This window comes from Bos grunniens, chromosome 5 (genome assembly GCF_055505025.1).
Source record: "Bos grunniens cultivar Pamir isolate PY7600 chromosome 5, Bosgru_T2T1.0, whole genome shotgun sequence".
NCBI classification, from domain to species: Eukaryota; Metazoa; Chordata; class Mammalia; order Artiodactyla; family Bovidae; genus Bos; species Bos grunniens.
Window position 1 is genome coordinate 52,484,257 of NC_141169.1, and position 13,422 is coordinate 52,497,678.

General features: G+C 40.2%; 1 protein-coding gene across 16 annotated transcripts in view; it reads left to right on the forward strand.

The window, feature by feature from the left end:
• Positions 1–13,422, forward strand: part of TAFA2 (TAFA chemokine like family member 2) — a 563,996-nt gene that overhangs the window by 298,318 nt on the left and 252,256 nt on the right. The window contains exon 1 of one of the 16 annotated variants that reach the window (XM_086400247.1): positions 5,859–6,008. The exons of 12 other annotated variants lie outside the window; for them this stretch is intronic. In XM_086400247.1, the coding sequence (XP_086256373.1) occupies positions 5,869–6,008 (140 nt within the window). In that variant the 5' untranslated portion in view covers positions 5,859–5,868. Of the gene's footprint in view, positions 1–5,858; positions 6,009–13,422 lie in introns of those variants that run through there. 3 more of the 16 variants (XM_086400255.1, XR_015163863.1, XM_086400257.1) reach the window with 3 other exon arrangements.

Sequence of the window (13,422 nt, forward strand, 5' to 3'; positions counted from 1 at the left end):
GATGACACCACCCTAATGGCAGAAAGGGAAGAGGAACTGAAGAGCCTCCTGTTGAAAGTGAAAGAGGAGAGTGAAAAATCTGGCTTACAACTCAACATTCAGAAAACAAAGATCATGGCATCTGGTCCCATCACTTCATGCCAAATAGATGGGGAAACAATGGAAGCAGTGACGAACTTTATTTCTTGAGGCTCCAAAACCACTTCAGATGGTAACTGCAGCCATGAAATTAAAGACACTTCTTCCTTGAAAGAAAAGCTGTGACCAACCTAGAAAGCATATTAAAAATCATGTCTCTACATTATTTTGCCAGCAAAGATCTGTCTAGTCTAAGCTATGGTTTTTCCAGTAGTCATGTATGGATGTGAGAGTTGGACTATAAAGAAAGCTGAGTGCCGAAGAATTGATGCTTTTGAATTGTGGCACTGGAGAAGACTCTTGTGAGTGCTTTGGACAGCAAGGAGATATAACCAGTCAATCCTAAAGGAACTCAGTCCTGAATATTCATTGGAAAGAGTGATGCTGAAGCTGAAACTGCAATACTTTGGCCACCTGATGTGAAGAACTAACTCATTGGAAAAGACCCTGATGCTAGCAAAGAAGGCAGGAGGAGAAGGGGACGACAGAGGCTAAGATTGTTTGATGGCATCACCAACTCTATGGATATGAGTTTGAGCAAGCTCCAGGAGTTGGTGATGAACAGGGAAGCCTGGTGTGCTGCAGTCCATGGGTTCGCAAAGAATCGGACAAGACTGAACGACTAAACTGAACTCAATACAAAGTTACAGGTCTTTTTTAAGGGGAGTGCCATTTTTTTCTTTGAAAAGTGCAAGCATGCAATGCCTTTGCATAGTGCTTTCAGATTTGGGCAATGTTTTCTCAGGACACTGGAATAGCTAAGTCTTTACTTAATATTTCTCTAATTTCCAGAAGAGCCTTATTGCTTCATGGAGGAAATGATAAACATGAACAGGAGATTGGATGAAGAGACACTGTATAGTTTTGCTTTGGGTGAATGTGCTTTATTATTGACTCAGAATAAAATGACATACTTAAAAACTGGTCTTGGTTTTCTGGGCTACTTTGACAGATTTCTATTTTTACAAACTGTAAAGGAGGAGAAATTGTCTTAAAAAAGGTCATCTTGAGAGCAAAACCAAAAACACTTGTCTTAGGCAGACGCTTTACTATCTGAACCACCAGGGAAGTCTTTTATGGCCACATAAATAATCAAATATATTTGGAAACATTTAGTCAGGGAGTATGCCTGATTCTGAGACTTGTAAATGATTTTTCTCAAAGTCTTATCTATGTCATAACTTTCCCACAGCTTCAGATATACAATTTTTTAAGGCAATGAAAAGAATCCTAAAGATTAACAAAAAACAAATTGGAAACCTGGTAGTGAACGAAACTTAGGTCCACTTATTCATGAGCAGTAAAGCCAATCTACTGACACCTAGTTGAGGAGAAGGAAAGTGCAGCGTCAGTATAAGGTGCCATACAGAGTCCAGGACAGGTAGCGACCAAAAACCCCAAACTCCCCAACGAGTTTCAGGAAAGCATTTTTAAAGGTCAGATGAGGGAGGGGAGTCTCAGCATTTGTGAATCACCTAGTGCACAATTCTCTGACTGGTTGAAGGTGAGGTAACAGAGCTGGGATTTCTTTGGAAGGAATGATGCTAAAGCTGCAACTCCAGTACTTTGGCCACCTCATGCGAAGAGTTGACTCATTGGAAAAGACTCTGATGATGGGAGGGATTGGGGGCAGGAGGAGAAGGGGACGACAGAGGATGAGATGGCTGGATGGTATCACTGACTCGATGGACGTGAGTCTGAGTGAACTCCAGGAGTTGGTGATGGACAGGGAGGCCTGGCGTGCTGCGATTCATGGGGTCGCAAAGAGTCGGACACAACTGAGCGACTGAACTGAACTGAACTGTACAGAGCCTTGTCACTGGGGGATTAGTATTATTAGTCCTCAGGCTCCCATAGGCCTGGGGCTGTGTGGTCATGGTCATTAAGTAGTTAATATCTGCTATTTGGTGGAGATTTTAGCATCTGTAAAACAACTCGAGAAGTGTGCATAAGATATTATTATCTAGGTAATATAGATCATGACATCTGGTCTCATCACTTTATGGTAAATAGATGGGGAAACAACGGAAACAGCGACAGATTTTATTTTCTTCAGCTCCAAAATCCTGTGGATGGTGACTGAAGCCATGAAATTAAAAGACACTTGCTTCCTGGCAGAAAACCTATGACAAACCTAGATAGTGTATTACAAAGCAGAGATATACTTTTCCAACAAAGGTCCATGTAGTCAAAGCTGTGGATTTTCCAGTAGTCATGTATGGATGTGAGAGTTGGATCATAAAGAAGGCTGAGCGCTGAAGAATTAATGCTTTTGAACTGTGGTGTTGGAGAAGACTCTTGAGAGTCGCTTGGACTGCAAGGAGATTCAACCAGTCAATCCTAAAGGAAATCAATCCTGAATATTCATTGGAAGGACTGAAGCTGAAGCTCCAATACTTTGGCCACCTGATGCAGAGAGCCGACTCTTTAGAAAAGACCCTGTTGCTGGGAAAGATTGAAGGCAGGGGGAAAAGGGGACAGCAGAGGATGAGATGGTTGGATGGCATCACCAACTTAATGGACATGAGTTTGAGCAAACTCTGGGAGATAGTGAAGGACAGGGAAGCCTGATGTGCTGCAGTCCAGAGGATATGGGGGAAGGGTCTGTCCCAGGAAGGCCCCTTCAGGTCCTGCTCAGTTAGAAAATCTTGGTGTGGATACATGAATATGTGGATTTAAAAAGCTGCCTGCCATATCAGTAAACAAAGGATGTTGCAGATTCAATCCACTACACCTGCCCCTCCCCCCAGGGCGAGCCCTAAGGGAACTCTGGATGGAGACCAAGGGGCTGCAGCCACCCCCAAGGGTGCATTCTCAGGGGACTCAGAATGGAAAGAACAGGATACTGGCCCCAGATGGCCAAATTTTTTGAAAGTGAAAGTGTTAGTTGCTCAGTGCATGGAATTCTCTAGGCATGGATACTGGAGTGGGTTGCCATTCCCTTTTCCGGGGGATCTTCCTGACCCAGGGATTGAATCCCGGTCTCCTGCATTGCAGGCTGATTCTTTACTTTCTGAGCCACTAGGGAAGCCTGAGATAGTTAAGGAGAATATCAAAGGAATGATGTTAGTGAGCCCAGATTCTTTTATCTTCCCATACGTAGAAAAGTGCTAAATTCATTAACATGAGATGTCTGGTTTTCTTTAATTAACAGTAATCTGTTGATGTTCTGACCATTTAGTCTGTTGCAAAAACATTCATATCCTGGGTCTTCCCTTACCTGGTCAGAGCAGTCCCTCTCGGCTGGTCTGAGAGGCTGCCTCCCAGGCTTGACCTAGAAAGTCCGCCAAATAAAACGTAATTCTCAACTTTTATGTTGTGTATTTTTTTGTTTTTTAGTCATCCAGTGTATCATCCAATGTATTTATGTAGAAATATTCTGTAAATAATAAAATGTAAGCATTGTATTTCTGAAAGCCTGTTTCCAATGAGCTTGTCTTTGTCAGTTCTTGGAGTTTTTGTGTTGATCCCAGGAAGATAAGGATTTAGGTACTGAAAATCTAGGAAAGAATATATTAATTTGAATTAATTAAAAAATCTTGAACATAACAATAAGAGATAAAAATCTAAAACCTCAGGATGGGGCATGCAAAATAATAGTAGAGAAAACTGATAAAAACCTTTCATATTTAATATTTTATTTTTATAGTCTATTTCCCTGCTGAACATCTCATAGCTTCTTCATTATTACCTAATAGATAAAAATAATTATCTAATGAAAGCACTGAAATATAGATTGACATTATGGACATTTTTACCTTAAGAGAGTCTGCGGTGGAAAATGATCAGCATAGATATCTGTCTTGGTTCTATCTGCCCTCTTCCTGTCAATCATCACCTGGATAAATGGTCACATTTGCAGAGACTTGGTACTAGTCATGTGTGTCCAAGAAAAAAATCAGAAAAAATGTGGCAGTAGCGATGAGAAATACATTCTTTGGCAATTCATTTTCCTCACCACTTAGCCACCATTAACACCAGGAAGAATTCAAATTGCTACCCTGGGTTTAGCTGTCTTGGGTTATTACATTACTTAAAGTCCTTTGCATTTTTTCTCAAATGTGTATTAAGCTATATTTAACTTATTTTTTTCTTCTTATGAGGTGAATATTACAGGTTACAGAAATCTGACTGAAGCCTTAAATGTTGACTAACAAATTTCATTAATAAGTGCAAATAGTGATTAGTTTGGCAGAGTTGTTAATCATGAATTCCAAGAATGGAGACCTGGTTGGCGGGGGGAACATTTATTTGGAGTTTGTTAGGGCTGTAGCCCCGGAGAAGGCAATGGCACCCCACTCCAGTACTCTTGCCTGGAAAATCCCATGGACGGAGGAGCCTGGTGGGCTGCAGTCCATCGGGTCGCTAAGAGTCGGACACGACTGAAGCGACTTAGCAGCAGCAGCAGGGCTGTAGCCCAGCAGACACAGATACAAGATGTGCTTGAATTGTGTGCTGCTGGACCACAAGTGGGAGGAGATTATAAAGTAAGACACCTGCAAGGTTATGTAAATTGTTTGTCAAGAATTAGGATTGGAACAGATGAGAAGTAATAGTGCTTGTTAAGAAACAAGTGGTTGGGAGAGGGGGGGCACATAGTATTTCAAGGCGGAAGCCCTGTGTGTCTCCCTTTGCCTGGCCAAGTAATAAAGCTATCCTTTTCAACTTCACCTAAAACTCTGTCTCTGAGACTCGATTTGGGACCAGAGTGCAGAGAGACTGAGCTTTTGGTGGCAGCAGGAGCTAAGATTTCTGGAGTCCTACTAACATCACTGTGTGTATGTTCTCAGTTGCTCAGTCATGTCTGATTCTTTTGTGACCCCATGGACGGTAGCCCACCAGGCTCCTCTGTCCATGGAATTTTCCAGGCAAGAATACTGGAGTGGGCTATCATGTACTCCTCCAGGGGATTTTCCTGACCGAGGGATCAAACCCACGTCTCTTGAGTCTCTTGCATTGGCAGGCAGATTTTTTACCACTGTGCCACTGCTATCACTAAGACAATAATAAATAACACTTAACATAAATCATGTTTCATCTGCTAAAATATCATAAAGTAAATTAGGACCTGGAGGAAAAACAAGACTATCAAGGAGTGTCACTCCTTGTTGCAGATGTGGAAGCTCCTGCCTCCATTAAACCATTAATATCTCTGTTTTCAACTCTGGGCTCTTTCTTTGGTCTTGAAGCTGGGAAAGCACAGGTCTTGTAGGCCTTCAAGATGCAGCCCAATAATTGGCAGAGCAGCCAGAGACTGAGGAAACTCCTGTGAGTGGCAGGATGTGGGGAAATACAAGACAGGATGGAAAGAGGTGGGGGTGGTCCACCAGCATGTGGGGCCGGAAAGTTGTAGGTGTGAACCTGGGCTGGCCATCCGTGAACATAGGGCCTGCTTCACCTACACCAGACGCATATTGACTTACCTTCCTAGTGCATGCATCTGTGCTCAGTTGTGTCCAACTCTACGATCCATGGACTGCAGCCCACTAGACTCCTCTGTCATGGAATTTCCCAGGGAAGAATGCTGGAGTAGGTTGTCATTTCCTATTCCAGGGTGTCTTCCCGACTCAGGGGTTGAACTCACATCTTCTGTGTCTCCTGCATTGGGAGGTGGATTCTTTACCACTGCCACCTGGGAAGTCGAGTATTCACTCCAGACCCAGCTGGTGATTGTTTGTAATCAAAGAGATGGTGAGGAGCATGCCTCTCTCCTGGTTTCTGTGATAACTAATGAGCCTACCTGATGTAGATTTCCCTATAACTGGTAATTTCCTCTTTCCCCCTTCCCCAGGGGCCAAGACTGGCTCCATGTCCTGCTGGCCATTTGCAGCATATAATGGCGTGTCACTCCAGGACCTTGCTTCAGATGTGTAAGCTCCCCGATACATTAAACCATTGATTTCTCTGTTGCTGGAAAAAAAAAGAAAAAGATTGGTTAGGTTTTGAAAAGTTTACATAGTTGGGAAGATTGTGGGTGGAGGAGGGCTTTGGAACTACAAGGTTGCAGCTAGCAGCTACTAGCAAATTCTGTTTTGAAAATGGCTGATAGTGTCCTCAAGTTTGATTTAGTTTAAAAAAGTCAAGTTCTCAGTGATACTGGAACATGTCTGAAACCATATCCACAGGTGGCCACCTGGCTCCATTTTGGATGCCTGAACTTTCATGAACCTTACTTCATTTTGATTTTTAAGTGATCTTAAATATGTCACCAGAAGTATGCCTTATTTGATAATTCCAGCGTTTGAAACTGGGTTGGTGATTATGTAATCAGGATCCTAGGGGTGTGGCTTATTTTGAAGTAGGAGAGTTGGTGAAGGACTGTTTAGAGTCACGATGGATGACAAAATTGGGACAGCAGAGACGCAGCAAGGTGATGAGAAAGTGGTCTGGCCATAACTCTGGCTATGTGACCTTCAACAAGTAGCTTAAGTTTTAAGTCAGTTAACTGACTCTGGGTCTCAGTTTTTCCCTTTGTAACACAAGGGGGGTATAAATGTTTGCTGGGATCCCTTTTATTTCTAACATTCTATGAGTTGGGAGCCTGAGAGTTCTGACTACAGCAGCAGGATCAATTTGGGGAGGCAGACAGTGGAGAATACTTGCTGTTCAGGATCCATTTATCTTCAAGCTGTATAAGTGGAGGTAGTCCCTGTGTCCTGTTTGAGGAAGATTTCCTTATTTTCTTTAGACAGTTTTTGACCACATATAGAGTCTAGCTTTTATTAGACATTAAGAATACCAGGGTTTATTTTTGCCTCTGCAGTTGTAGCTTTAGCTAAATTTTGCTTGACCATCTGAAAAACAGTAATATAATCTCTTTCTTTTGTTCAGATGTGTTTTTTACAGTCTTAGACTCAAAATTAAAGCCAGGCAGGTAGCACCTGATGTAACTCTATAGTTTGTGATATGACTTACCTCCCCATTGCTTCTCAGCCTTCCACAACCCAGTAGTGAAATTGAAATCAGTTATTACAAGAGACACTTAGCCCAGAGACTCCTCTACTACTAAATAATACTTCTAAAATATAATATATATATTATTATATATTATATATAATATAATAATACTCCTCTACTTCTAAATAATACTTCTAAAATATAATATATATATATTATTATATATTATATATATATAATGTATAATATAATAATACTTCTAAAATAAGAAAAGCCAAACTATAAAAATGCATTTAAGCTGGAATATGTTGGCAACAAATGTTTTTTCTGTTGTAAAACCATAAATCACTCACAGGGAAATAATAAAAAATTAAGTAGCATTTTATCAGGACTTTGCAGCCTATTTTCAAATAGGTATTTACTTTACATAATAGGCAGTATTTTGAGAAAAGTGAATATAATGTGTGTATTATATGTACATACATTTCATATTTTATGTTTTTATTTAACATATTTTTCATATGCCAAGTCCTTTTCCAAGCATCTTAGAAAAGTTAATCTATTTAATGATTATTGCAGGTATGAAACTCTGTGCCAATGCACTTATTCATGAATTTACCAGCTAATTTTTTCCATGAAATATTTAAAATTTTAACTTATATTCACCTCCTAGCTTTCCTGAGTATATTCTAGTATATAGTACAGGTACAAAATATAAATTATAAGTATAAACTATCAGAATAAATATTAAGAGGAAAGAGGCATTATAGATATCGACACAGTTACATATTGCTTTCAAGATTTCCTTTACTGACAGTCCTTCCAGAACCCAGGAATGAAACTATGACACAATTTTAGCTTGGTGAATTGATTTCCTGACTTATTTTGAAATTCATAGTACATGCTTCAGGGTCATGTGGAGAAAGAAAAAAAAGGATAAAGTATGCTTCCTTTGTGACACATGTTCACTGTTCTCTTTCCTTCAGTGCCCTTCATCTCCTTTCCCTCTGTAGTTTTGTTTTCCAGACAAAGTTGCCAAGGCTTTCCCCTGTGGTTCTGAGCTTTCTCTCCTCTTTCCGATGGTTCATTTAATTTTCATCTCACAACCAGTGGTCAGTTGTCTAATTGGAGCCACCATATTTATGCATACCTGTGCACATTTATTGCAGACATGGGCATCCACTTTTTGTTTATTCATAGTTTTCAGTCTAAATGGTGTTCTAAGTGGGAATAGTCCAAATTGCTGATATTTTTCTTTTTAAAATATTAGACTTCTTTTATTTTAACCATTAAAAAAAACCTTTCTAGAATGGATGTTTGCCTATAAAAAAAAACCCCACAAAATTTAACCTCTTGGTAAGATCATTTTTTTAAATTAAAGTATAGTTGATTTATAATGTTGTGTTAGTTCCTGCTGTACAGCAAAGTGCATCAGTTATACACACACATATATCCACTCTCTAGATTTTATTCCCATATAGGTCATTACAGCGGAGAAGGCGATGGCACCCAACTCCAGTACTCTTGCCTGGAAAATCCCAGGGACGGAGGAGCCTGGTAGGCTGCAGTCCATGGGGTTGTGAAGAGTCAGACACGACTGATCAATTTCACTTTCACTTTCACTTTCATGCATTGGAGAAGGAAATGGCAACCCACTCCAGTGTTCTTTCCTGGAGAATCCCAGGGACGGGGGGCCTGGTGGGCTGCTCTCTATGGGGTCGCACAGAGTCGGACACGACTGAAGTGACTTAGCAGCAGCAGCAGCAGCAGCAGGTCATTACAGAGTAGTGAATAGAGTTCCTCGTACTATTCAGTAGGTTCTAGTTTGTTATCTATTTTGTATATAGCAGTGTATATATATCAATCCCAATCCCCCAATTTATCCCTCCATTCCTCCTTTCCTCACTGGTAACCACAAGTTTGCTTTCTACATCTGTGACTCACTTCTGCTTTATAAATAGGTTCATTTGTACAACTTCTTTAGGTTCCACATATAAGCAATATCATATTTTGTCTGTGTCTGACTTCACTCAGTGTGACAATCTCTAGGTCCATCCATGTCACTACAAATGACATTGTTTTGTTCTTTTTTATGGCTAAATAATATTCTATCATATATATGTATCACGTCTTCTTTATCCATTCCTTCATGGATGGACATTTCAGTTGCTTTCATGTCTTGACTGTTGCAAATAGTGCTACAGTGAACATTGGGATGCCTGTATCCTTTCAAATTATGTTTTTCTGTGGATATATGCCCATGAGTGGGATTACTGGATCATATGGTAACTCTACTTTTAGTTTTTTAAGGAATCTCCATAGTATTCTCCCTAGTGGCTATACCAATTTTTTCATTTTAATTAGTCCTTCAAGTGATTGGATGAAGGCAACCCATGTTAGCAAGGACAATCTGCTTTACTCAGTCTACTGTTTCAAATGTGTTTATTGTTATTGTTTAGTTGCTAAGTTGTGTCTGACTCTTTTGCCACCCAATGGACAGTAGCCCACCAAGCTCCTCTGTCCGTGGGATTTCCCAGGCAAGAATACTAGAATGGGTTTCAGTTTCCTTTCCCAGGGGGTTTTCCTGATGCAGGGATCGAGACTGGGTCTCCTGTGACCCAGTCAAGTTGATGTAAAATTAACCATCACAAGTGATAAGCAGTAAATGATAGTAAGACAGAGAGGAACTACTTAAATAGGATAATTTGGCTTGGGTGGGGAGATGATGATTAAAGTAAGACAGAATGCTGAGTAGGACTCAGCAATGGGGAGAGGCACTTACTGACCTCTGCTCCTCTCCTGTATGGGTTTAATAGGAATGTGGGCTATAGAGCTAAGATGTCACAGCTATTGTATTTGCATAAAAATATATATACAGTTTTACTAAGAATTACAATGTAAACATCCAAAAACTACCAGCCACATCAATAAATGGATCATTTACAACACTCTTGAGCTCCCCATGATTACAATAAATTCTCTCCCCAGGGAGAGACCAGCATCCTGCCATTGTGAAAATCATTTGCTTGCTTTTTATAATTTTTAAAATTTACAGACACATCATGAAATGATATAACTTGTTCTGCCAAGTTTTGTATTTTATATGAATCAAACCATTCTGAATATATTAATCAATCTTTAAAGTGACCTTCCCTGTCTCTGATTGTCTTATTTCCAAGGTCTTCTGGGGTGTCACACTATTGCCCCCATATATTTCTGTGGACAAAATTTCCTCTAGTCGATTTCTCCAGCTTTCAGATTTGTAACTGTTTGTATTAGAAGTTGTTTGCATTAAGGTTATGCTTCCTTCAGATCTCAAATATAAGGGACTGCCTAAACTTTTAATCTTGGCTTTGATGCTTATTAGCTGTGTGCCTGTGCGCTCAGTTGATAAGTTGTGTCTGACTCTTTGTGACCCCATGGACTGTAGCCCACCAGGCTCCTCTGTCCATGGGATTTCCCAGGCAAGCTTACTGGAGTGGGTTGCTATTTCCTCTTCCAAGGGATTTTCCCAACCCAGGGCTTGAACCCACATCTTCTGCGTCTTTGCATTGGCCTGTGAATTCTTTATCACTGAGCCACCTGGGAAGCCCTATTAGCTGTGTAATCTTGTGTAAGTTTCTTATCCTCTGCTCTGTGTAATGGGGATAATAATGCTATGGACTTGTGAAGATAGAAAATAATACATGTAAGGTGTTTACTGCCATGTCTGTTGAATACCGCTCAGTGACTCTTAGCGTTTACTATAACAGTGAGGGGTTTTGTGAAGATTAAATTTGAAACTGTTGCTGCTAACATGTAATAGGTACTCTGTCATTCTTGGTATCATTTCTCTGTTTTTTTTCCTTTGAGGTGTGTGGCTGCTTGCCAGATATTTGTGATTTCTATGTCATGAAACTTCCCTGGTGGGCTCAGACGGCAAAGCATCTGCCTACAATGCGGGAAACCCAGGGTCAGTCCCTGGGTTGGGAAGATCCTCTGGAGAGGGAAATGGTGACCCACTCCAGTACTCTTGCCTGGAAAATCCCATGGACAGAGGAGCGTGGTAGGCTACCGTCCATGGGGTCACAAAGAGTTGGACATGACTGAGCGACTTCACTTTCACTTTTCATGTCATGAAAAGTATAATGCACTAATGCTATCATCTCTATACCAAGGAGACTGGGAAAATCTTGGCTTACAGGAATCAGAAAATTCATCCTCGAAGAGCATATATTGCTGGTTAAATTTTTGAAGACAGTGAGTGAGAGTGTTAGTTGCTCTGATGTGTCCGACTCTTTGTGACCCCACAGACTAGCTCACCAGGATCCTCTGTCCATAGAATTCTACAGGAAAAATACTGGAGTGAGTTGCCATTTCCTTCTCCAGGAGACCTTCTCAACCCAGGGATAGAACATGGATCTCCTGCACTGCAGGAGGATTTCTGAAGGATGGGTGAAAACTGGCTCATTGAACCGAGGTGGGGTTTTCTATGAACAGAATGGTAATTGGACATGCAAATTTTTAGAAAGGAAACATTACCTGTTCCTTTGAACATCATTGTTTTTCAGTTGCTGTAGAGAAGCTCGTGATGAAAGAGGTGACCAAGTTCTTAATTTTGGCAAGACCTACTTTTGTTTACAACATTGAATCTATTAAACCAATACTGTCTAATAAAATATAATGTGAGCCAACATGTTATTAAAATTTTTCTAGTAGCCACATGAAAAAAAGTAAAATAACTGAAGTTAATTAAAAAATACTTTGTATACCATATCTAGAATTATTTTAATATATAATCAATATAAGAATTATTAATAATCTATTTTAAGGTTTTGTGAATAGTAGTCTTAGAAATTTGGTTACAGTCAACAGTTGTACTATTATCAATTCAAATTATAAATTTTCATGAAAAGCACTTGATTTGTATTTCAGTTTTGTAAAATTACAGTTAAAAATAGATTCACATACACATGCTGTTCAAAACAAACATAAATGTTTTTAAATAACTGAATGAGGTTTATGTTTTAAAACTAAACTTAAAGTTGTCTGTGTGTTAGTTGCTCAGTCGTGCCTGATTCTTTGTGACCCCATGGACTGGAGCTCACCAGGCTCCTCTGTCCTTGGAATTCTCCAGGCAAGAATACTGGAGTGGGTTGCCATTTACTTCTCTAGGAGATTTTCCCAACCCAGGGATCAGACCCGGGTCTCCCGCATTGCAGGCAGATTCTTTACCATAAGTTAACTAAAATTTAAAGTTAAAAATTGACTTTTCAGGTAGCGCTAGTTGTAAAGAACCTACCTGCCAATGCAGAAGATGTAAGAGACACAGGTTCCATCCCTGGGTCAGGGAGGATTCCCTGGAGGAGGGCATGGCAATCCACTCTAGTATTCTGGCCTGGAGAATCCCATGGACAGAGGAGCCTGGCAGGCTACAGTCCATAGCATCTTATAGAGTTGGCCATAACAGAAGCAACTTAGCACACACAGTTAAAAATTTAGTTCCTGACTCACATGAGTCATATTTCAAGTATTCAATAGTCATAAATGGCTAATGTTTCCTATGTGGAACAATCTGGCATCAAACTATATTCATCTGAAATAAATTAATACAATTTTCCCTAATGTAACTAAATGATAGACTCACAACTATAGTATTTTATCAGCTTCATGAAGTAGTTTATAGATTTGACCTGTTTTTTCACACATCTCTTTTTTTGAAGTTACCATTATAGCCCCCATTTATTTAGGTGGATCAATTTGTCTATATGGAAGGATCAATTCTCAGTCCTCTTACTTGACCTCTTACTTGACTAGGGCTCAGTTGGTAAAGAATCCACCTGCAATGCAGGAGACCCTGGTTTGATTCCTAGGTCAGGACGATCTGCTGGAGAAGGGTACTTTCATTGCTCCTTCCAGTATTCTTGAGCTTCCCTTGTGGCTCAGCTGGTAAGGAATCTGTCTGCATGTGACTTGATCCCTGAGTTGGGAAGATCTCCTGAAGAAAGGAAAGGCTACCCACTCCAGTATTCTGGCCTGGAAAATTCCACAGACTGTATAGTCCCTGGGGTCGCAAAGAGTTGGACCTGACTGAGCAACTTTCACTTTCACTTTACTTGACCTCAGAGCAGAATGTGTGTGATGCAGTGATCATCTTCTTCTCCTGGATGTACTTGCCTGGGACTCATGCCATCATACCTTCCTAGTTTTGCTCTGATCCCACTGGCTGGTCCTTCTCAGTTTTCTCTGGTGCTTCCTCTTTCACTCTAAATGTTAAAGGACTTTTGGTCTCAGTCTTAGACCTCTTTAAATCACTTATTTGATGATCCTGTCCAGTATCATAACCTTAAATATCAATATGTTGATGACTCCTAAGTTTGAATCTTTAACCTAGACTTTCTCCTGAAT